At 45.5% G+C, this 26,108-nt stretch overlaps 1 protein-coding gene across 1 annotated transcript in view; it reads left to right on the top strand.

Moving 5' to 3' along the window:
• The window catches only part of LOC147711417 (polycystin-2-like protein 1), a 3,079,390-nt gene that overhangs the window by 1,335,317 nt on the left and 1,717,965 nt on the right, over positions 1 to 26,108 (top strand). Inside the window, 1 exon segment of the mRNA XM_086920165.1 lies at positions 15,833 to 16,014. Coding sequence (XP_086776291.1) covers positions 15,833 to 16,014 — 182 coding nt within the window.

Here is a 26,108-nt window from a genome sequence, read left to right as displayed (position 1 = left end):
GTGTGAAAGTGCGTTGGGTTTCGTCGTGCAGTTCAATGGAGCCTGAAGATGAAGATGCTGCAGGCGGCCAGCCCAGAAGAGTTCCGGTGGATCCAAGGGTGGATCGGAAGAGGTGAAGACCTGAAAGCAGAGGGGACAATGTTCAAAGTCACTAGCCAGTGTCCGGCGTGGAACCAGGAAGGAACTAGGCGATGTCGGGTGCCAACAGGTGAAGAAGTGAAGCTTGTCTCTGCCGCCATGTGGACATGAAGAGGTCAGCAATGTCCAGGAGTCGATCACAAACTGTCCCACGAAGGCTCTAGCTGATGGCGGTGTGGGCTTCTTGATTGGAGCAAACAGTCCTTGGCTAATGCAAGCCACGCAGGAATCGAAGTTGGCTTCTTACTCTGACCAGCAAGGTCAGAGGGGCTGCTTCTTTTCAGGGAAGCAAGGGCCACTCTGAAGCAACCAGACCAGCGGTGTAGTTTCAAGTTTTCGTTGCCAAGATGGCCACTAGCCAACGGACCAGTGACCGGGATGACGTGTCGAGTGGCAAAATGCAAAACGGCCCCACGCAGATCTCGTGGATGCAGGAGGGCTCACCTTCAGTGCAAATGCTGCTCGGTGATGGAGCTTCTCAGAACCCAAAGCACAGCATTGAGGATGCCTCGGGTGCTGCGCAGTCAGCTTCTCATGGGTCTTCCAAGATGCCCGGTCCCACGTCTCTCGGTGCTTCCACAGGTTTCTTCTTTTCAGGGACTGTGGATCGGGCTCTGAGATGTCTGGGAATCTAGGTCTCGTCGGGCTCTGGGCTCGGGCTCCGGCAGGAGGCTACAGCAAAGCAGACGTCGAGTTGCTGGGTGGTGCCTGTGTTCACAGGGTGGTCACTCCTTGGCCACAAGGGAGATTCTCTTCAGTCTTCTGTGCAGCAGAATCTCGAAGTCCAGTTTTCTTCTTAGTTGCAAGTCGAGTTCAGGATGATCTGAAGTCTTAGGACACAGCTCCTACTCTTAAACCAAATCTAGGGGCCGGATCACCTGCTAGGTCCCTCGTCTGGGTGGCACCAGGAAGGGGGGTGGTTACACCCCCTTTCCTTTGTCCAGTTTGGTGCCAGGACTGGGGCTGGAAAGCCCCAGCTCCGGTTTGAACTGGCATATGCACAGGGACACCTTGTGTGCCCCAGGCATGTCTCAATCTATGCAGCCCTCCCAAACCCACTACACAAAATCCTGTCTGGGGTGGTGCAAGCACCTCCCCTGACAGGAAACCTTTTGTCCAAGCCTCCCAAGCTGGAAGGACTCCCAGCAGCAGGAGGCCAGACTTGTGTCTGTGGTGGCAGCATCCATTTTGTGATGCTGAGGCTCATGTTTAACTTTACCCGGTTTTCAGGTTAGGTACAAGTCGTGTCCCTCTGGAAGGGTGGAATGCTACCCCCGTCGCCAAAATTGCCAAGGGGATAGTATTCCAATTTGTATGACACCTTACTCGACATGTTTTGATAAAGCCAAACCAAAGATAGCATTTAACGACGAGCTTCATAATGCACTTAAGAGTAAATGGTATGGCTAATATCATGAAACAGCTAAAGGACGTGGTTCCGAAAGCTGCAGACAGGCTCAGCTCATGCCAGAGCACCATCTCACATGAAACCAAGCACTCTGCCTCCAGGATTGTCAATGCCTGCCATAGGAGTGACTTATAGGTTACCATGTGTCCATATATGTTAGATACAGGTATACTATATCTAAGTAAGAGGTGATTACACCAACTTACCCCAGCTGAGTGAACAGCCAGTTGTGTCAAATAGCTAGGCCAGGCCAGGGGTGGCACAATACATGCTGCCGCCCCTGGTAGGCCTGGGTTACACCTATGCCCTGGGTACCTAGGGTACACTGTTACAGGGGCCTATAAGGTGAATCAGTTCCAATTGGTAATGCACCTAGAGTGCATTGGTATTAATTTAGAGAGAGAACAGCAGGCTGTGGGTCTGATTAGCAGGCCCACAGCCACATTAAGTCAGAAACCAGTGAAGCAAAAAGCAAAAATTTGGGGTGACCATAGGATAGCAGACCCTACTCTCCTACAATCCCCACTGCTTTTTCCTGCTCTTATGTAGGATTCTGGAGGTATCTAGGCTAAGCAGCTCAAAGTGGTGCTTAGTGGTGGGGTTACTACCTGTCTTTAACTTTCTAGAGGTACACCGGGTCCTTTGTTCCTGGAACTTAAGATCACCATATCTAGAGAGTTGGGGACCACTGGGTTCCATAACTAAAGGCATGGTGTCTAGGTGTAGTGTGGTGTTGCACCTACCTACTCTAGTAAAAACTATTCTTCTTAAGATTGGAGAAAGGGTTGTGCTGGACCCTTAACAATCAATATAAATGTCAGTAAAACCTACTTGTCTACAAAAGTAGTTTGTGTGCCTAGTGATGGTTTTTCACTTAATCCACACCTAGATTAGCTGGTAAAACAGTGCAGGCTTAAATACCAACCTCTGCACACCAATTTAGGTGGCTGGCTTAGTATATGGTGCACACTTATTTAAGTAAGGCACCCTGCACTAAACCAGACAACCCTTATGGTGATTTTAGTGGTCTTAAACAACCTTAGAAAGCTCTCTACATGGTAGGTGTGGAGAGCAGCCTTCAGGCTTAGTCCAGAAGGAGTGTTAAGCAGCTTGTTTTACCAGTACTAATAATATAGTGTAGGTTAAACGAAAAAGAACCACACTGTGTAGTTATAAAAATAGTGATATTTATTATACACACTCACTAACACATTGGTGTATCTCCTACCCGGAGATTGAAACATAATACACATAATAGTTCAGATCATTTGAGGTACGTGCCACCAAATGTTAGAATAACTTACCCTCCCATTTACGTATGATCCAGTTTGAACAGGAATTCCGCAAGTCACTGAAAACCTGGCCCTTCAGTCGTAATGACTAACCTTTGCACATGTCCTCACCCTGTTCTCTGTCTGCTATGGCGCCGGGAAACCCCGTTTGGGGTAGCTGCGCACTTAATAAATGCCTTCATAATTTTTATTATTATTTATTATTAATATTTCAAAAAGAGAACAGGTAAGTAGCACTAATACACAGTGGTCTCCAGGGGGAGACCAAACCATATACTAAAAGAGTGGAATGCGAACCGGGACCAAAGTCAAGACTTGACCCAGAAGATTTAGGAGAGCTGACGACCCAAGGAACCATTCACTGAAAGTATCCAGGAACCTCATGGAGGCCGTGTGCAGAGAGGAAACACAGCTGCATACTTAATGCAAGTCAATAGGGAAGTTGCATTGCAGTTTTGCAGAAGAAGGACCCTTCTCAGATGACCACGAACAAATCCTGAGGAAGATGGAAGGTTGGAGAGTCAACCCACCCGTGGATACCCCAGGAACCAGGGTGCATAAGTGTTAAGTGACGTCGGAAACCTCCGTAGACCACAGTGGAGGACTTAAGTGAAGATGCCGCTTGCAAAGAAGGTGAAAGAGTACGGTGGAATCCAAGGGTGGATTTTTCAAGAGGAGTACCTTCAGGCAGAGGGGACAGAGTCTATGCCACTCAGGTGTGACCAGGAGGTATGGAAAACCAATGACTACCGATGATGGAAGATGCAAGAGGGTTGAAGGTGACCTTGTGCTGTAGCTGTGAGGACCAGGTGACGCTGTGGAAGACCAGGAGCCATTCACAAGCTGTCCCACATCGGAGGTCAAGAACCAGGGGGTTGGTGTCCAGCGGGAGCACCAAAAAGCCTTGGCAGCAGCAACAGACTTGGAAAATGAAGAAGTTGCATTGTTGGGACCTGCAAGGTCCAAGGGACTCACCAAGTGCAGGAGAGTTATAGCATGCCCCAGCAAGCAGGGGAGCCCACTGGAGTCAAAGAAGATCCTCAAGAGGACCAACAGGCCAAAGGCACAGGAGACGCAAGAGGACCTAAAGCAGTTCACCAAGATCCAGCCCCATGGTGCAGAGGATGCAATGTGGACGAAGATCTTGTCAGACAGAGATGCTGGAGGATGGAGATTCTTGGAGCCCGAAGATCTCCAGAGAAGAGTCAACAAGCCTTAGCAGCAGCAAGTTGACAGGGGTGATCTTCCAGGAGTTCCGATGAGGGATACTGGGCTCTCACTCGGTGAGAAGGCAGTGAAGGCCTTGACGGAGTTGCAGAACCACCACCTGTGTTGCTGGGCCTTTTGAAATCCTGAGGACGTCAGGAAAAGAAGTCCGGTCAGCTTTGTTGTGGTGCATGCAGATGCCGGTCAGTGACTCATTCAGTCCAAGTGAGATTCCTTCTGCGTCTTTGATGCCCACAGGAATGGAGAAGAACCTGAATGAAGCACATGCACAAACAACAAATAAGACTGCAGGAGGACGAGAGCAGGAGCTGCAGGAGTCTTCCCAGATGCAGTCTTGATTTCCAAACCAAAGTCTAGCGAAGTCCAAAGTGCCCAGATGGTAGAGGTAGGAGTGGTTTTGGATTTGAATCTTGTCCCATGACAAATATGAAAAGCCACCCACAGGTAAGCCCTTAAGTACCAAAAGGAAAGGGTTGAGATGAATCAGGGATCCCTCACAGGGGAGGGACTGGACATAGGGGAGGATACTCCCATGCCATTTGTCCAGTTTCACACCAGAATGGGAGCCAACGACTTCCTGAACTGGTTTTAACTGAGTTTTCAAGGAGGGAACTAAATGTGCCTTCCAAAGCAGTCTGGTGGCACTGGCAAGCACCCCCCCTCACCCAATACACTAAGTACTGTTTGGAAGGTGGTCACACCTCCTTGTGACAGGAAACCTATTGTTCTACCTTCCCCTGCTCAAGCCTGACTCAGCAGCAGGAGGGCAGAATTGTGCCTGCGGTCGGCAGCAGCACTAACTTGCTGTTAGACCCCGAAGGCTGATACTGGGACATTAGGGGGTCTCCCTAGGGGAGCTCCCCAGGACATAGGATCCTGCATCCAACATTGGAATCGGTTTGAGAGAAAGTGGGTTTGAGTTGAGAGAGCAGGAAGCAGTGGTGCTCTGAGCAGTGTGATCTTGCTGCTGAAATGTTTGTGCGGTAGGTGCGCGGTGCAAGACAGGACAGGGGAACACAAACCCAATAGGAAGAACACCCCTGCGATGGTTTAGGGAGGCCAAAACCAAAAGGAAGAAGAACAGATCCTGTGCACACGCTAGTGAGGTACGTATTCCTATTGTGAGGACTTGGATTAACGGACTGAGCAAGATTAGCGTCAAAGTTCAAAAACACCAAACACAAAGGTTCATGTGGGTAAAAGTTGTTTATAAGTCAATTGTTGGTCAGTACAGAAAATAGTAGCCAGCCGACACGTGTTTCGTCACACTGTGAAGGAGATGTGACTCATCAGGGCTGAAGGGCTACGGTAGTGTCTGGATCGTGGTGGCAATAACCGGTGGAATGCCAGCCACGTATGTGTGGACTGTAAGTAAAATGTCGCCAAATCTCCCGCTCATCAAGAGGGAGATGAAGTCAAAGACGGATGCGTCCAGAGCTTCATGGAGGTGGACAACTGCACTACGGGCAGATAAAGGAAGGAGGTGATAAAGGAAGGAAGTCAAAATATTTTCTATTTGCTATTTTGCTATTGAGATCTTAATAATTTATTGGGAATATTATTATTTTAGTCAAAATATATTATATAAAAATCGATGTGGTCTTTTATAATTTCACAAAATTTTAAACATTTGATTTTTTTTCCCTTTTTCTGGAGATTGTACCCGCACCAGAAAACTCCTTTTATGTTTTCATTAGTGTGGGTGTCGCCCCACCCGCCTCCGGTAGCCCCCCCTTTCCCCCATAAATAGATACTTCTACTTGTGGGTGGGAAATATCCCTGGTTTTAACTCCTTTGGGATCAGTAGGTTCTGCTGACAGAGACAACAATTACAGAAGGAGTTGGGACATGACACCTGAGAGTCAGTGAGTGGAACAGAAGGAGGTCCGCTATAATGCCAATACTGGGCAGCCTCAGCAGAGGCGGAAGCAGAGCTTCGCACCAGCTGCCACTGCACAGTGGGAGGAGGCGGAGAATGATATTGCAATGCAAACATATTAAATGGAATGAAATGGGGTGGGCCATAATGCAGATACCAAGTGGCACTTCAGAGACGAAGGGAAGGGGGTGAACATGATATCAGGATGGGGGCAGTGAGTCAGTTGGAAGTATGCAAATGTTGACACTGGGTGGAAAGGAAGCTTAGAGGGCAGGGCACAGTGTAGATACCAACCTGTCTGAAAAGAGCTCCTAGCAGTTTCTGTGAGGAGTGGGCATATTGCCTACACTGATCCGCCGGTACTGAGTAGTGACAGGAAAGTGAGCAGGTTCTGGAGGGCCTGCCAGACTCTCTTTATTATTAAGGAGTGGTCGAACAGGAACAGGAGTGGCACCAGCCATGCAAAAAGTGAAATAAGTTATAAACAAATAGCCAATAGCAAAAAGGACTACTTTCTCCATTACCTGTCCACTTGACACTATCAGAAAATTCAGTGGGTGGATCCAAAATGTGATGAACACGACATTGAGCCACTACCCGAAGAGGGCTCGCCCAAAAAGCCAATGTGAGAAGTGGGCTGCCGAAAACCCCTTTCTGTTTGTCTTTGTGAATGTATGTGTATGTCCTGTGTGTTGTATGGGGTGTGCGTAGCAACAATAGCTCCTGCAAATCAGCTAAAGCTGCCTGAGGCGAGACCTAAAATGTTGTGAAGACTTTCTAGAAAGAGCACAGCCTGGAGCAAAACAGGTCTAACACAAAAGCCACCAAAAATGCATTGTTTATCAAGGCCAGCTTTAGGTTCATGCAACTGGTGCAGCTGCCCCTGGCTCTGAGTTCGGGGGCGCTGAATTTGGGCAATGCTGTGATAAGAAAGAATTTTGATGAAGGTGCTTTTAAATTGATGTGTTCCTTGTGTGTCCAGCAGATGTACACGATACCTCTGGTAATTAATGTTTCTGCTGGAGAGAGATCGGAGTTTTGACTCATAATAAAATAGCGTAGAGGGTTAATATGCTTGTTGCAATGAACGAGTACCATGCAGGTCAAAGAACTGTATTTATGAGGCTAGCTCAGTGGGTTACTGCTTTGGTCGAGATATCCTTTTGCTACTTGCAGTTCATAAGTTAGAATTGAAATACACCTCTGTGCCCGATAAAATGTCATCAAAGAGGTGCATGCAAACTGCATGGTACGGATGAGAACTTTATGTTTTTACCAGTCTTTGTAGGAAGCTGGCTCTGTATATACTTTACTAAAGTAAGGTATAGTGTGCACAGAGTCCAGGGGATTCCCAAGGGTAGGCAGAGGTTAAAGTAGACAGTACCTTACTCTCTATTTTGTAGTGTGGGCGAGCATTAAGGCCTTATCAGAAAGTAATACTAAACATTTATTACACAACTCAGGCAAGAGATGATTTCGCCCACTCAAGGACTGACTCCGACAAATTAATTGTATGAAAATATTATTTAGTTATATTTATTTCCTAGAACCAAGCCAGGTCTGGTACAGGTCAATATAGAAATACTTTGCAAGCATAAATAGTAGAAATACAGTTTGAATGCAATGACTTAGTTACAGTAGAATTACTGTGTATTTGCAGATAGTCAGAATTACTCTGCGATTACTTTTCTTACACAGCCAGATATCTCTAGATACAAGGCTGGTACATTTCTTGTGGGAGAGAAAAAAGGAATCAATGTGTTTTGCAAATTAAATTCAGGTTCACAGTATTATTCAAAAGCCACATTTAGCCCTGAAAAAGCAGAACTGAGTTTACTGGTCCGCGGGTAGGATTTGGTCGATGCGAACTCGAGTCTCAAGGCCAGTGGCACAGAGGCGGCAGGGTGCAGAGTGCATAGACCACATGTTAGCCAACGGGTTAAGCACAGTTGTAGGACTGGGGACTGCGGTGGCACCAGATTTGGGGACAAAAGCTCCAGGGGTCAAGGTTAAGGTCAGCACTGTAGATCCCACTGTAGAGCCCAGTGGTCAACATAAGAACTACACCACCAGCGGCGTAGGGGCAGCTGGGTGTAGGATACGGTCGCAGTTCCCTCTGAATCGGTCAGCTGCCGTGGAGGTGAATGGGGCTTTGAGAGGCATCGTTCATTGACCACAAGTGTGCAGTGATGGAGTCAGATGGATGGACGTGGTTGCTATTTCTGGACCACTTCGGTTAAGGAGTCGATCAGGGTGTTGTCTTCAGTCGCAGTTGAGGGGACCTTTCATTCCGTGGCTGCAAGTTTCATTTGGGAGCTTGTTTAGGTTCAGGGGTCACTGGGATCCAGGCTAGGATCGCTGAGTGGACGTCCTTATGGGGTTTGTTCACCCAGGCTCGAGCTCAGGCGCTGGGAACAGAATGGAGGAGACTCATGGAGTCAGCAGGAGTCAGAGTTGGTTACTGTAGGAGAGTAGGGTCTGCTATCCTATGGTCACCCCAATTTTTGCTTTTTGCTTCACTGGTTTTCGACTTAATGAGGCTGTGGACCTGCTAATCAGACCCCCATCCTGCTGTTCTCTCTCTAAATTTATAAACATGTACTATAGGTACATAACCCAATTGGAACTGGACTCCTTGTCAGCCCCTGTACCATGCACTATAGGTGCTCAGGGCATAGGTGCCACCAAGGCCTACCAGGGGCTGAAGCATAGCTTTTGCCACCCCTGACTGGTTCCTAAATTGACACAACTGGCTGATCACTCAGCTGGGGCAAGTTGGTGTAATCACCTCTTGCTTAGATATAGTATACCTATATCTAAACCTATATCTGGACACATATAAACCTGTGAGTAACTCCTATGAAAGGCCTTATCAATCCTGGAGGCAGAGTGCGTGGTTTAACGTGAGATGGGGCTCGAGCATGAGCTGAGCCTGTCTGCAGCTGTCGGGAACAACTCCCTAAGCTGTTCCGGGATAATGCCATACCATAGACTATTAAGTGCATTATAATCCTCGCGGTTATATTGTAACTTTGGTTTGGCTTTATCAAAACATGTTGTGTAAGGTGTCATAAGATTTGGAATACTATCCCCTCGACAGTCCTGTTGACGGGGATAGCATTCCACCCCTCTAGAGGGAGAAGACATGTTACTTTACTGAAACGCGGTTGATTTTTAAAAGAGCCTCAGATCCTCAAAATGGATGCTTTTGCCACAGACACGAGTCTGACCTCCCGCTGCTGACCGAAACTCAGCAGAGGAGGCCTGGACAAAGGGTTTCCTGTCACAGGGAGGTGTCACACCACCCCAGACAGGAGATAGTAGATTGTAGCAGGGAGGTTTGAAAGAAACCTGACACTGCCTGGGGAGCACCAGGCTTCCCCTTGCATAATCCGGCCAAACCGGTTCTGGGGCAGACCATCCCCAGTCCCAGTGCGGCCTGGACAAAGGGAAAGGGGTGTACCCACCCCCTTCCTGGGTCCCACCCATAGGAGGGGACCTAGCAGGTAATCCAGCCCCCTAGATTGGTATAAGAATGGGAGCAGTGCCAAAGCACTCAGATTATCCTGATGAAACATAAGAAATGAAACTCTGGACCCTTCGACATCCTACTCGACGTAGAACACTGAAGAATCTCCCTTGTGGTCAAGGAGTGACCACCCTGTGCAAACAGGCACCATCCAGCACCTCGACCCTTGCTTTGTTGCAGTTCCCGCTGGAACTCGAGCGACAGAGATTGACGAGATCAAGCGTGCCTGCCTTATAACAGCCCGATCCACAGTCCCTGCAGAGCTGAGACCCGTGGAGGCGACCGGAAGCGTGGGGCCCGCCATCTTGAAAAGGCCATGAGACGCTGACCGTGCAGCCCATGAGTGACCCTCGAAGCTGTACACCGGGGTTTGAGAAGCCCCAGCCCTGAGCCACTTTTGCACCGAAGCTCACCCCTCTACACTCATCAAGTGCTGCGTGGGGCCCTTCTGCTTCCTTTGGCTCAATGCGTTGGCCCGGTCACTTGCCCGCTGGCTTGTGGCCCCTGTGCTGACGAAACTTGAAATCCGACTTGTGATTCTGGTTGCTCCAGACTTGCACCCCCTTCTCTGAAAAGGAGCACCCACTCTGACCCTCCTGGTCCGAGTGAGAAGCAATCTTCCAGTCCTGCGTGGATTGCTCTTGCCAAGTGCTGCTTGCTCTGATCTTGAAGTCGACAGCGCCAATGGTGAGAGCCTTCATGAAACAGCTTGTGACCCGCTCCTGGACGTTGCAGATGCCCGAGAGGCCACGTGGCAGCGGAGAGAAGCTCCTCGACAACCACCTGATTACGCCTGACATTGCCTGGTTCCGTCCTGGTTCCACCCTGGTGACTGCTGATTGACCCAGACTCTGTCCCCTCTGCTTTCAGGTACTTTACAACTCTGATCCACCCTTGGATCACACCGGACACTTCTCCTTCACATCGCCTGCAGCATCTTCAGCTTCAAGCACCAGCAACCTGCGTGACGAAACCCGACGCCACTTCGACCCTATGCACCCGCTTCCTGTGGGTGAGGTAACTCAGCAACGCCGGTGTTCCCACACTGGTACACACCTCTAGGGTCTGTGTCTAAAGTTTTGTCCTTCTAGGTTAAGCGAAAGTCTCCTTAAACAGTAACTTTATAATTTTTACGCACCATTGACTTTGCATTGGTGCATGTGTGTGCTTTAAGCGCTGCACCCGAATCCCGCAGGCTTTTCCCGACTTCAGCATTGCTTGTCCTGACTGCTCCCAGCGATTCCCTAGGCCCTAGGCCTAACCACTGTTCGATTGGTATCTCTTATACCACTTTCTTAATATATGGTTTGAGTGGCCACCCGCCCTCATCCATAATTGTGCAACTTTCATATGTTATACTGTGCTTTTGTTTAAACGCTTGTGCCCCTTTGCTCATAAAGAGTACTGGGGATTATTCTAGTAATAAATACATATATTTTTATAATATATACTTGTGTGGTGTCCTTTCATTTGATATTACAGGATTGTGATTGGTAAAACAGCTTGCTTAACACGACCTATTGAGTTAAGCCTTTAAGGCTGCTTAGTCCATGCTACCCCTAGGATAGCTTGTCTAATAAGGTTGACTTACAACCAGACACCATAAGGGATTGTTTGGACTGATACAAGGTGGTTCCAGAATTGGAAACATCATATATCAGGTCAACTTCTTGCAGTTACTTTTGAGCACGTCCAGTAGTCATGGGAGACAAAGTCTTTAGGGAGGCAGGACTGGTCCTCTGGGTTCTTGGGGGCTGCTGGATGCCGGACATGCAGAGGTTTTGCTGGAGCAGGTTCGGGGTGGGACAGGCCGGTAGGGCTGGGGCCAAGTCAGTTGGTGTCCTCTTTTTCTCTCAGCACGGCTTCTTCGGTCCTTCTTCTTCTATCTTCCTGTTGGCTCTAGTCTTTATTCTTCTTGTTTCTTTTTGTCTAAGGAGGCAAGGTTTGGGGTTTGCCTCTACATTTAGGGGCATTACAGGTAGGTACAGGTCGGGACCAATGGGTCCCGTCCTTGGGGTAGGTATACCCCCTATTATGTCACCCTCCAGTAGGGGGGCATAAGACTCACTCTGGTTGGCTGGGTCCCCCTTCTGCAAGATGGCGGGGACTGAGAGTTGTGCTTCACCTCACCTCCCCCACCTGAGGGGTGGGGTTGGCAAAGGTGGGAACACCACTCCTCCTAACTTTGTTTTCCTGGGGATTCTCCCACCCAAAGTCGGGGTCAGAACTAGTGGGGGCTATTGCTGGGAGCAGCAAATGGCTGAGGTAGCTCACAAAAGTGGCAAGCCTTTGAAGCTTCCTCTTCGTGGACCTTGCCAATCCTGTGAGAGGAGGCTTGGCACCACGTCCCAGGATGTGCATAGTTTCAGGACCCCAAGAGCGGCAGGCTCTCGACCCAGGAGTCCAGAAACATGTCTAGTGGTGGCAGCTGGTGAGCAGCCACTCTACCAGGACAGTAGACTTTGGTCATTTTTCAGGAGGCATCTCTAAGATGCCCTCTGAGTGCATTTTTTTATCAAATCCCACACTTGCAACAATGTGGGTTTAATGTGCTAAGAAGTTTGATACCAAACTTCCCAGTTTTCAGGAAAGCCATTATGGTGCTGTGGAGGTCGTAATGACAAAAACTCACAGCACCATATACTCTTTATGGCATTACTTCACTCAAAATGTCTAAGAATTGACTTAGGCACTGTGGGGTACAGGGCTCATGTACCTGTACCCTCGCCACTGGTATAATGCACCCAGCTAGAGGGATGGCTTACCAATTCCAGGGCAGTCAATTGTAGGCATGGCACACAGGGTTCTGTGCCATGTCTACTCTTAACTTTGTTCTGCACAAAAACATGCAGCCTGCAATGGCAGTGTGTGGGTGTAAAGGTACAGGGTCTCTTAGGGTGACACAATATGTGCTGCAGCACTTAAAGGCCTTCCCTGGTCACAGCACCCTTGCTACCATTGGTACCTTTAACAGGGGACTTACATGTGGCCAGAGAGTTGCCAATTAAGTTTTGCAACAGTACAGTTTAGGGAAAGAACATAGGCCCTGGGAACCTGGTTGGCGAGAACCCAGGGCACCCTCATTCAAAGTACATCAACAGTTTGGCAAAAAGTGGGGCCAACCATGCAAAAAGGGGCGCTTTCCTACAGTCTTTTATTGCCAAAATGTTGCTAAAAACAGATTGGTTTGGCTAGAAATACATTCTTATTAGTAAATCCAGCTGCAACCACTTTGGTATGTTTTAAATCCTATGTCTGTGCTGCTTTTAAAACACTCTTACAATATACTGCCTGCTAGTATGGTTGGCGTGATTCTCTTACACCTTGCAATTCTCATTGTTTCACGTAACATTGCCTATAGACTGATATACACATGTATGAATTATTGTCTCTCTGTAGTTTATGTGTGATGTAAAGTCCTCTGACACCCTGCACTGGTATGAATAGTGCTATAAACCAAATTAAATGCATTTGCGACAGTGGCTATTGAGAGATCAGGGGCACTGATGAATGGTGGTAGCAGGGAAATACATGAAGAAGGAGTGTATTTTACATGCTTACTTTGCTAACAATTGCCTGAATTACTTATTGTGCCAATACATTACTTTTTATTGCATATTTAACACGGTGTAGTATCAGAATATTTAGTTTTAAATAGCATACTACAAAAATATTCGTTCCAGAATTTCGACTACCACAATATTGTGAGGGTAAGAATATAGGTAAATATAGATTTCTTCTTTTTAACTCTACACCACCTAACATTATGATATAAATGGCTGTTCGAACAAAGATGTGGTGTTAAAAATAGTAAATCCATACCATCGTTGTTTTTCTATTATATACTTTTGTCACGTTGGAAATGGTGCAAAGTATAGTTTGTGCCTACCGATTTTTAGACTTTTAAACCCGTTTTTCCATTATTACTTTCGTTCTGCTCTACCTTTTTTAGGTGTCCTAGAGCTTGACTACAACTACCTATTATATTTGATGAGATGCATTGAACTTGGCTCTGCTTCATCCTTTCCCATTTATAGTACAACAATCAAACATGAGGTGCTTTCCCTCATGGGACGACTACAAGGATCAAATGTCTCTTGAAATGTGCCCCTGGCAAGGCAATTCAAAGAGAATAGATACCACACATTTCAGAAAGTCTGACGTTTGTGAATTCTTGCAACTTTGAAGACCTGTAACCAAGGACCCAGTTTTAGTAAGTTTGAATCCACACCACTTAAAACCGTGAATGACTCTGGTAAGGGGCTCCTGACATAGATCCAGCCCAGCTCCCAACCACCCCCATTCTGGACCATAGGGGGCAGGTAACGCTGTTTCCAGCATTGCTGCATTGCTTGATCCTGCGATTCTGTCCTTCTTGCGGCCTTTGTAGTTGCTGTGCCCCCAGCGCCTTGTGGGCGCTTTATCCTTCATGTATGGGTCGAGCGCTGTCGTTTTCCCTCGGGGGGAAGCGCTCCTGCCCTTTTGTTGCCCGCATTTATGGTTGCCCTGCGGGTGCCCAGCCCGCTTATTTAATTACTTGCAGGTGCCACCCTGCATTCTGCCTGCTTATTTGTTACTGCCCTGTGCATAGGTGCCCACCCTGCGTCTTCAGTTTCATTTAATAATTAACTCGAGGGAGCCTACCCCTCATTGCGACTAAATTCACCGGCGCAGCCCGCGCTGCCGTACAGGTAGTCAGGCAGCCCTCTGCCTGGTGGCGGGCGGGACTTTGGGTTCCAGAGAGTAAGTCCTGCGCACACCCCGGCAGCAGGAAAGAGACAGGGAGAGCCTCGCGGGCTCCTTTGCAAAAGTCCCGAGATTGGGGACCGGGTGAAGATGTGGCGCCTGAGAAGGCGGTGCCCCCGGACGTAAGGGAGAGCCCCCAAATGGCCCCTATTAAAGAAGTCCCGGGTCCCGAGAGGGGGCCCGGGTGAAGGAGGGCAGCCTTTCGCTTTGCGGAGGGGGCGCGAGGCACATTGCCGGTGCCTGCCCCTCCGAGCTGATCGCCTGGAGTGCCGCCTCGAAGAACAGCCCCGTGAGTAGGGCTGAGCAGGGGGAAATGGTGTCATTCCCGCTCCCGCTCCCCGAGGGGGGAAGACTGTGTTGGTGGTGCCGGAGTGAGGCACCAAGTTAGAGCAGCCCCATCTGCCAGCGGGCCACTCCACTGATTGGGGGTAATTAGTTCTTGAAGGGCCAGAGAGGCCCAGGGACAGTTCCAGGTCCCACCATTGCCCTAGAGCCTAGATGTTTCAGAGCCCACGAGGCCCCCACATTGTTTTTGGGCACTGTTGTTTATTAGAGCCCAGAGGAAAGCCAGGAGGCATGCTGGTGCCAGGCTCAGTTTCCCATCTGCCCAGCACTCAGTAGTCAGCTGCACCATTTAGGTTTTTCTTTCTAGGGACGGGTCTTTGGACTCAGGAGTTAGTCGCATTCCTTCGCCCCTACCTTGGCCTTCCACAGCTGCACAGCACTTAGTGCCAGCTGCAGCGTTTAGGCCCTGTTCATTGTTCTCAACTGGCCAGCAAGTAGTGGGCTGCTACAACGTTTAGGTTTTGGTGCAGTGACGCAACCTGGACCTTGATGTGATTTATGTGCTAATGCTTTGGGTGTTAGGAAATGTACTGTGTGTAGTATGTTTTGCGCACCCTGTGTTTGATGTCTCTAGATATGATGTAGGCATTGTAGGTTGTTTTACCTGTTTAGATTTATGTTAGGGAGAATATACTTCCCTGTGTGATTTACGCCCCTAGTGTAAGGTTTTACTTAGGTGGTGAGGGTCTAATGTAGTTAGACTGATGGGGTACTGTGTATGATGGATTTCATGGCACAGACTGTTACAAGTGCAGTGATTATCAGTGTTTACTGACTTACGTTCTATGACCTATTTTTACTTGTATGTTTTAGTTCAACTTTACCAAGTTCCCTTTGTGATGACCCTGACAGTGCTCCATGTGGCCCTGGCAGGTGTACATAATCCCTTGTAAATATTGCCAGTGCCAGTTGGCACAATGTACATCCTGTGATTCTGAGTCTGATGTGTTTTGATAATACAAAGACTATTTTTGATATAACCTTGTGTGGAGTTCCTTTTGTGGGGGGCCGGGGATGTTGTTGCTGGTGGGTGCGTGCGCAAATGCTTTACACGTTGCCTCCGGGATCAGCCTTACTGCTCGTGTCACGTTGCCAAGGGGGTGAGCAGGGGTTTTCTTTGGAGTTTAACTTCCTTGACCTAACTAGAGTGGTGGTTTCTGCCTGACTTTGGCGCAAGCTTCAGCCAACCCGAAATACCATTTCTAACAATAATACTATTTTATTCTGCGTGTTTAAAAAAAACTATTTTCTCTGTTATCTTCCCTCAGATATTCAAGTACATCAGTTTTAACAAAACAATGACTCAACTGTCTTCCACACTTGCTCGTTGTGCAAAGGATATTCTGGGCTTCGCCATCATGTTCTTCATTGTATTCTTTGCCTATGCACAATTGGGGTACCTTCTCTTTGGCACTCAAGTGGAGAACTTCAGCACCTTTGTGAAATGCATGTGAGTATATGCTTTTAATTTTCAATGTATATGGGGAGATGTAGAAGAAGTATTTACATTATCCAGTATGATACTCGAGTTAAGACAGAAAAGCCGGATCTGGTTAACACTAAATATCTGTTGTCTGTTTAGGCCTCTCTAGACATATGTTGTGTGTTTCATTAGCAATGGCAAAGTCCGCTGATCTGCGTTTAATATGGTAATGTATGCAAACACATGCATATACAAATCATGTTTCCATGCATCAGCACATTATTGCTAGACCTATGGGATTTGCCAATACTTGGTAGTGGTGATAGTGGTTTGGGGATGGTATTAAATGCAGCTGTTCTTGTTGCGGTATTAATGTTGGTATTGGTGGTGGTGTTAACATTATCATAATGTAGTATTAGGGATGTAGCGTTAGTGGTGCATGCTGTGATGTTAGTGCTGATGGTATTGATGGTGGAGTTGGTGGTAGTGGTATTGGCATACATTTTGGCATTGTGGGCAATTTTTGTGGTGGAGATGGTGTGGCATTGGTTGTGAGTTTGTTATAGGAGAAGCTGTATTTGTATTGGTAGAAGTATTAGTGGCATTGGTTGTATTGGTGTGTTTGGTGTGCATGTTGGATTTGGTATTGGTGATTGTACAGATATTAATGGTGGTGGTATTTTTGTGTGGCATTGATGGAGATGCAGTATTTATGGTGGTAGCTTCATATTGCTATTATGGTGGTGGCATTGCGAATGGGATTGGATGTTTGTGGTAGCGGCAGTAGTGGTAATCGAAGTGGTCTTGTCTGGGATTTGGGGTGGTAGTAATGCTCTTGTTGGTTTCAGTTGTATCAGTGATGGTGTTTGTGTGGTATTGCTGGTGGTGCATGAATGTTATTGGTAGCAGTGGTATTGGTACTAGGATAGTTAGTTGTGTTGTTATTTTGTGTGCAGGATTGGCAGCAAGACTTCTGATATATTAAAGGTAGTGATGATAATTGAGGTGCTACTGGTGATGGTGGACTTGGGGCATGTGGTTGTGGTATTGATGATAGTATTGGTGTGGTATGTGCATTGCAATGGTTCTCTGGTGTTATGAGAGTGATATTGATAGTTTCACAGGACTGCAGCTTTTGGTATTGGTATTGGGATATTTGTATTGGCAGCGCTGGCAGTGATGTTGGTGTGGCATTGGTAATGGTGTTATTGATATATTATATATATATATATATATATATATATATATATATATATATATATATATATATATATATATATATATATATATATATATATATATATATATATATATATATATATATATATATATATATATATATATATATTCACTGAAAAAAACCATAGGTTTCACACCAGTTATAGTTAGGAATTAGCATTTAAAAAACCTATTAAATTCACTGAAAAAACCATAGGTTTCACACCAGTTATAGTTAGCTGGAAATTTTACTGATATAAAACCATTGAAATTCCCACGTTATAGTTAGTCGGACTCACTATAACTTGCGCGTGCAATGCACTGCTGATGACATCACATATTACATCACTCATGACATGGTCAGTGACATCACTCATGACATCACTGATGACACCATCCTTGTGACACAGTCACAGACCTCCTCTCAGTGTAAAGTAACCCTTGAGACACATATTCAAAAATAGAAACTGAAATTTTTAAAAAATGGACATACCTATATCAGTTACAACAAGCAATTCTGTACTTCCACTATCTATATACACATCCACTCATTCACCAACAGTTCTATATAGTCACTCATACATATACTCACTCATCATATGAAGAGATACACCTATACATCCTGTTACACACCGACATTCATCCAAAAGTTACTCACACACATATTCACACGTGCAAATAAACTATTGAACAACCATTTATTTGAATATAGAGTTATACACACACTTCCACCTTACTTCTACTGAAAATTACACATATTTATTCTCTTAAACAATCACTTATAGAAACACATACTTATTTAAACAGGAAATCTTACAATCTCTTACTCTCACATATACTCACTTATATACATCAATATTCATATATACTAGATTAAAACATATGTAGTTACTGATAAAGACACTAGTGAGACAGTCATTCACTCACTAACAAACACATATAGACACTCATCCACCCATACAGTCCTGTACATATGCTGTCTTCAAAACACATACAAACAAAGAGTCAGTCACTCATGCATCTATGTGCTAAGTAATACCTCCACCAAACCACATAGACACTCATACTGATACTACTAAAAATATCAAATAACCCATATACATACGCATGTAGCTACTTATCAACACATGTAGCCACTTATACACAAAGTGAAACACTAATATATGTATTTAAATATTTAAACATAACTCACTAATATTTATTTTTCAGAAAGACACATATTCACTGGATGGTGTCATCAGTGATGTCATGAGTGATGTCACTGACCATGTCATGAGTGATGTAATATGTGATGTCATCAGCAGTGCATTGCACGCGCAAGTTATAGTGAGTCCGACTAACTATAACGTGGGAATTTCAATGGTTTTATATCAGTAAAATTTCCAGCTAACTATAACTGGTGTGAAACCTATGGTTTTTTCAGTGAATTTAATAGGTTTTTTAAATTCTAATTCCTAACTATAACTGGTGTGAAACCTATGGTTTTTTTCAGTGAATTTCAAAGGTTTTTTTAATGCTAATTCCTTACTATAAGTTTCACTTTATAAATAAGACTGTTAGCACTCTAGTTGTTCTTTTTAACACTCTGGTACATTCTGTCATTGGGCTACAGTTGGGCTACATCTAGTTGAATTTTGGGCTACATTTACAATTTTTGATCTCTGGTGGCCATCTTTGGGCTACATTGGGCTACTTTGGGCTACATTTGGGCTACATTTTGGCTCTAACATATATTAAGCCCAATGTAGCACAATACATATTTTTATAAAGTTAATTTTTTTACAAACCACTTCAGAATAGGGCTACCTGTCTCTACAATTATCCCATTTTTTTTTTTTTAATTTTTGGGGGGAGCGCTCCCAGAGCGCGCCCCGGAGTGCGCGCCGAAAAGCGTATTTCTGAAAAGCGCCCCCGGGCGCGCTCCGGGGAGCGTCTTGTGAGCGCCAATATCGCAAACGAAAACATGATCGTGACGTATCGCGTAGCCGCGACCGCGTGATACGCACGGCGTAAGCGCACCCGGAAGTACTCGAGCGAATACGATCGCAAAACGTAAACTTCCGACGCGCTTACGCTGCGCGCCCCCGTGCGCGTAGCGTAAGCGCGTCGGGTCATGTAAGCAGAAAATAACACTTTTCATTGGTTCATAACAGTTTTAGTTTCATAATGATGAAGCCCCTGGTCTTGTGACCTGAAAATAACACTTCTCATTGGTTCAGGACAGTTTTTTTTTCTAAATGATGAAAGACCCCACCTTTTTTCCTTATTCTGACTTTGTCCTTTGACTGAGGAAGACCTGTTTGTTGCTCTCTCTACTTTTTTGCTCCAAATAATGGCTTCAGTAGTAGCATCTGCCCCACCACCACCACCACCACCACCAAGAGGACCAGCTCCAAATTATATTGGTGGTCAAGAACAGGAGGAGGAGGAAGAGGAAGAGGAGGAGGGGAGAAGAAGATGGCTGCCAGAAGAAAATACACCTTACAAACCCAAACCACACATTGTTTGGCAGTTTTTTTCAATTCCAGAGGGGAAAAAAAAGGTGAATGCTCCCAAGGTGACTTGCCTCATCTGCAATGATGAACTTTCACGGGGCAACCCAAACAAGAAATATTCTTTTGGTAACTATACCATGATTCGGCACATGACAAGAAAACATCCAAACAACTACTCTCGTGCAGAGTTCCGGGAACTGGCCAGTAACCTCCCCCAGTCATCAAGGACCCCCTCCCAAAGAAACCAACCCACTTCCTCGCAACCAGAAACATCTGAGGTGATGCCTTGCATTCAGCCGAGATTTGCTGATTTTAAAATTACTTGTACTGCTTGTGGCAAGCTTATCTCCTATGGGGAACAAAGTATTAAGCTCATCGTCCTTGCAGGTGATAATCACAAGTGCCCCAAAAAGAAATAATTTTTTTGGGTTTTTTGTTTTTTTGCTCCAGTTGAGCCAGTTTCAATTCCCTTTTTTTGTTTCTCCCCCTAAAAAATACAAAAAAAAATATAAAACTGTTTTGAAAAGCCAAAAAAAGTTCAAAAAGTTCCAAAAACACAAAAAAATATAAAACAACAAAAAGAAGAAAAAAAAAGTTCTTTTAAGAACTACCTCCAATTTCTAAATAAAAACTTCATTTTTTTAAAACTCTGTCATCTTTTTCCCTCATTTTACGCTCCCCGGTGCGCTACCTGGTGCGCGCACCGAGCGCTTCCCCCGCGCAAAACGAAAAAAAAAAATATATTTTAAATGCCCCGCGGGGCCCTTTTATAGCCCCCACATCAAACCTAGGGGGTCAAAGGGGTCTATCCCTGACGCCTTATGGTCAGTTCCCACTTTGTTTTAGCCACCTCTTATGTCTCGATTTTACCGAGACACAAGATGGCGACCGCTCTGGACTGTTTGGAATGTTTACAGACACCCGAGAGCCAATCAGCTTTCCATGCGCACCTCGCGTGTCGCGCCTGGAGCGCACTCCGGTGCGCGCACCGGTGCGCTGCTATAGATATATATATTTTTTTTAACCTAAATTACTCAAAATCCACTGGAGCACATATCTTGAGACATAGCAAAGGCACATCAGGCTACCAGTCCCTACAATTTTGCCAAGTTTGGTGTAAATCCATTCAGCCGTTCGGGCTAAAAGTGAAATCGACCGCCCTATGGAAATTAACATGGGGAAAACGCGTTTTGGGACCCCCCTTTTATCTCGGCCCCCGCTTATTGTATCCCCCCCAAACTTTCAGGGAAGGACCGGAGCTCGACGAGGCCATTTTCATGAAATTTTCAGGCAGATTCGTCAACCGGTGCCAAAGTTATTCCAAATAGAATTTTGAGATTTAACATTGAAAAAAATCCTAACTATAACTACCTACTGGCGACCGCCAGTAGGTAATATATATATATATATATATATATATATATATTCACTGAAAAAACCATAGGTTATAGACCATATATAGTTAGGAATTAGCATTTACAAAACCTTGAAAATTCACTGAAAAAACCATGGGTTATCGACCATATATACTTAGGAATTAGCATTTACAAAACCTTATTTTACTCACACAAAACCATTGAAATTTCATATATAGTTAGTTGCACTAACTATATATCGTGCACCCGCAATCCACTGCTGATCATGCCACATATTACATCATTCATGACATGATCAGTGACATCACTGATGACATCACTGATGACATCACTGATGACATCTCAAATGACATCACTGATGACATCACTAATGACAACATCCAGTGACTGTATGTTTCTGAAAAGTCAAAATATGTCTTACATATTGAAGAATGAGTGGATGTATAAGTGTCTGGATGAAGGATTTAGTAGGTGCATGACTGACTGTATGAGTGAGTGATTAAATGTGTCTCACTGAGTGCATGGGTTAGTGACTAAACTGTCTTAATTTGTGCATCATTATATCTGTTGTTCTGTAAACTGCTGCATGTGTTGATCAGTAGCTTTATGATTAAGTATATGGGTTATTGATTGGTTGCCCAAGTATTTGTATGGGAGAGTGAGTGTGTGTGTGGGTGGCTGTGAGGTGTGTGACTATGTGCATAGATGTGTGAGCAGTTGATTCACTAGATGTATGGGTTCAAAAGTGCATGTGGAAACAGCTGTATGGGCGGTTGACTGTGTGCATTAGTGTATTAGTGAGTGAATGGATATCACAGTGCTACATGTCAAAGTAAGTACATATGTAAAACACAGTACATGTGAGAGTTTACATATATAAATAACTGTGTATAAGAGCCAGTGAATGTGTGAGTGGCTGTATGGATCATTGTGAACTTGTATCAGGGATTGTATAAGAGAGTAAATATGTGTTAGTATATGTTTGAATAAGTAAGGTGTGCATAACTGTATAGTTGAGGAAATGGAAGTGTGATTGATTCTTTGCATGACTGACTAGGTGTGTGAGTAACTCCATGGATGAGTGACAGTCTGTGAGTGTCTGTTTACTCTGAGTGTATCTAAGATTATATTAGAGTCTGAAGAGGTTCACCGTATTATCACATGAATGATGTCATCAGTGATGTGATCAGTAATGTCAAATGAGATGTCATCAGTGATGTCATCAGTGATGTCATTTGAGATGTCATCAGTGATGTTATCAGTGATGTCATCAGTGATGTCATTTGAGATGTCATCAGTGATGTCATCAGTGATGTCATTAGAGATGTCATCAGTGATGTCATCAGTGATGTCATCAGTGATGTCACTGATCATGTCATGAATGATGTAATATGTGACATGATCAGCAGTGGATTGCGGGTGCGCGATATATAGTTAGTGCAACTAACTATATATGAAATTTCAATGGTTTTGTGTGAGTAAAATAAGGTTTTGTAAATGCTAATTCCTAACTATATATGGTCTATAACCCATGGTTTTTTCAGTGAATTTTCAAGGTTTTGTAAATGCTAATTCCTAACTATATATGGTCTATAACCTATGGTTTTTTCAGTGAATTACAATGGTTTTTTAATAGCAAATATCAAAAGCTTTAAAATGTCAAGTACGTGGTAGGTAAAAACATTTTCGTGTTTATGCACGCTGATGTGCTTTGAACGCTGCCCCCCCACCTCCTCTTTTCTTTTAGGAGTATTCTCTCTTTGCAGATAGTGAAGGGTAGGTAACGCAGGCCTTTGCCCCCGTTGTAATCCGTCGTGCCTGCTTCCCTCTCCATTTGATTGATTGTTATCCTAGCATTTATTGTTTTGGAATTGGTTCTCTTTGGTTCATTCTCTATTTACAAACAAGCACAGAGTCGCAATACTCTGTTTAGTCTTTGCAGATAGTGAAAAATCGTTAAAAAAAACAAAAGGAATCAAGCAAAATCAGTAGGCCACTAATGGGATCTCTTTTTGACCTCGCTAAAATAGAAACATTATGAACAACCCCTCATGAGAAATTTGAAACTAGTGAGAGGAACTGAGCTCGACACCATGATGGCTGCAAGACAGCTCGGCTCCGCCGCCCACCCCACCCAAAATAACGACAAACCCTATGCAAATATTATAAATATATACAACACACCATCAAAGTAACAGGGTAAAACGTTTTATTAAATAACTATTTACATGGCAGCCTGCTGCAACATCGATCCAAACAAGCCTTTGTATTTGGGGCTCAAAATCAACAAGTAACAGGGTAAAACGTTTTATTAAATAACTATTTACATGACAGCCTGCTGCATCATCGATCCAAACAAGCCTTTGTATTTGGGGCTCTAAATCAACCATCAATAGTAAGATTTTCATAGGTGAGTGTAGGTTCATGGTTTTCCATCCACAGACTAAAAGCCTGGAGTGGGAGTGAAAGAACAATAACTAGGTAAGAAGGAAGGCAGAGGCTGTGGGAAGGACTCTGGATATGGTATGTTGCTTGGTCCCTGAGATGCTTCGATGTCACTGCCTTGCACAAATGGCATAAGTCCTGGATGTTGGGTGCCATAGTTGAGGGTTCCGAGCAGCGCTTGTAACACTGTCTGAAGCTTATTTGCACCTGCTGCAGCTTCACTATTCTCAAAGTAAGTGGGGGCTGTTTGTGGACCTGACTGCATTGGAAAACAATGTGATGCAGTGCCTCCCTGAACCGCTTGACGGAGGCCCCCGAGGGGTGGTGTGATGGCGCGGACTCGGAGGGGGCGCTTGGCTCCTGCCCCCTCCCCAAGTCTTGTTGCCCTGGTGTGGCCTAAGATCGCCCCCGACATAGGCGGCCGGCTCCCGGGGTCAGGCGGAACTTTTTGCCTTTTAGTGACTCTTCCATTCTGGACCTTGTCCCACAATCCGTTTGACCTGAAGACACGTCCTGAGGTGCCCTGGTCCGACCATCACATATACCTGCGCCAGGAGACGGCGTGGGGTGCACTTGAAGGTAGAGGCGGCGCGAACGAGCCTCCCCCACGTCCCCAGGTGGAGGTTTCTCAGCTACACCCCAGCGCTTCACTCGACCAGCTGACTTGCGCCCGCTCTTGCGACACAGTGCCTCGCTCGGCCAGCTGAATTGCGCCTGCTCTTGCTATTACAACGTCTCACCCGCCATCCAACGGAATTGCACCCAATCTTCCGGTACAGCGACAGACGGCTGCTACGGAGCTCACGAAATGGCGGTCGGCTCCACAGACTTGGGCCTGGCCTGGAAGGATGGCTCTGGGCAACCGTGGAACTCGGACGCTTGACTGCTAGGGCATGGGCCCCATTCCCAAAAAAGGTCCCCTCAGCCTTGAAGATTCTACAACAGTCACCGGGACCCCCGACTCCCGCGGACTTCCGGTGGGGAGCGACTGCCATGATTGCTCGCGGAATGGCCACGACGTAGCCACGGGGTGCTCTCATGCTGACGCCAGCTTCAGTCTGAAACATCCAGAAACACTGTAGACTACCAATTCGATCAGTTCTGGTGGAGCCCCAACGTGACCTGGTAGAGAAGAACTTGCCCTTCCCTCTTTAACTGATGGTTCTTGTTGCCTGTCCCTTCTGTTGTCATTTAACAGAACTTTTTGGACTGCTGAAAGGGGTTGTGTTCCGACCGCTGGTTGGTGGAGACATTTTGACTATATTCTGGACCTGCGTTGTCGTGTAATGCGTCATATGACGCGCCACGTTAGCGCACCCGGAAGTGCTCCGGTGCGCGAGGCGCAGCTTCCCGGAAGCGATCCAGGGCGCGGCGCGCAGCGCGTAACGTAAGCATAACAGGTCATGTGACTTGTTAATAAAACTTTTCATTGGTTCATTTTACTTTTGTTTTTCTAATGATGGAAGGCTTGGTCATATTACCTAAAAATAACACTTTTCATTGGTTTAGAACATTTTTTTTCCCAAATGATGAAAGCCCCACCTTTTTCTTTCTCACTCTGACTTGTAAAGAAAAGGACCCAGATGCATTTACAGTTTATCACTAACAATGTTCCAGGCTAATGTATTTTCCCTGGAAATTTACAACTGTCCTGCAAGTAAAATATTCCTATTGCGAGAAAAAGGGCGTTTCTTCGTCCCATGAGGGAGCCGTTGAACAAAAGAGGCTCGACCTGCTGTCTTAGTCGCTGATAGGCATGAATATCGGATTCTTATCGATCACTTTATGTTGCAGGAGTGGAAAACACAACAGCCCTTGACCATTTATTTTTACTGCTTTCCTGCGTATTATACCTTTTAACCGTCATGTAATCGGGCTGCTTTATTTCACTTGCCTTTTACTGATTCGAAAACAGTGGCTATTATTCAAAACTTTACCAATCTAGGTACTACTACCATGTTTTGTTTTAAAAACCTTTATTGTGAAAATGTCAGTATACAAATACGGGCCTATAACCACGTGGGCCGGCCACGGAGCAAACTGTAATCGTATATGATGAGGGGACATTTACACTGTAGAAGAACGTAACGGGCGGGCCATTAGGTTGCAAGAACTAAGGTGTCTAACAGTTGTGGAACCGGTGGACGTACATTTTATAATTAAAGTACGACAGGGCCAGTTACAATAAAATTATCTAGATATACATTTGCGGGCAAGTACCATGGGTGACGTTAATTCGAACTTTCAATAGTACAGTAATCAATAACACATCAGAACTTAATATCAATAGGGATGTCCAAATGTTCAATCAGTACTCGTCCCCGCCCGCCATGTGCTTCAAAACTGCATACGTATCTCGTGATATCAAGGCTGGGCAACCAGTACACAACAAGGAGTTACGAGTCCCATTTATACCGGCGCCATTTTGGGCGAGGCCGGGCAGGTCCAGGATATAGTCAAAATGTCTCCACCAACCAGCGGTCGGACCAGAACCCCTTTCGGCAGTCCAAAAATGTTCCGTTAAATGACAACAGAAGAGATAGGCAACAAGAACCATCAGTCAAAAGAGGGGACGCTTTCGGGAATG

Source organism: Lissotriton vulgaris, chromosome 5 (genome assembly GCF_964263255.1).
Source record: "Lissotriton vulgaris chromosome 5, aLisVul1.2, whole genome shotgun sequence".
In the NCBI taxonomy this organism is placed as follows: domain Eukaryota; kingdom Metazoa; phylum Chordata; class Amphibia; order Caudata; family Salamandridae; genus Lissotriton; species Lissotriton vulgaris.
Note: the sequence above shows the minus strand (reverse complement) of the source record. Positions and strands in the feature narration are given on the sequence as shown.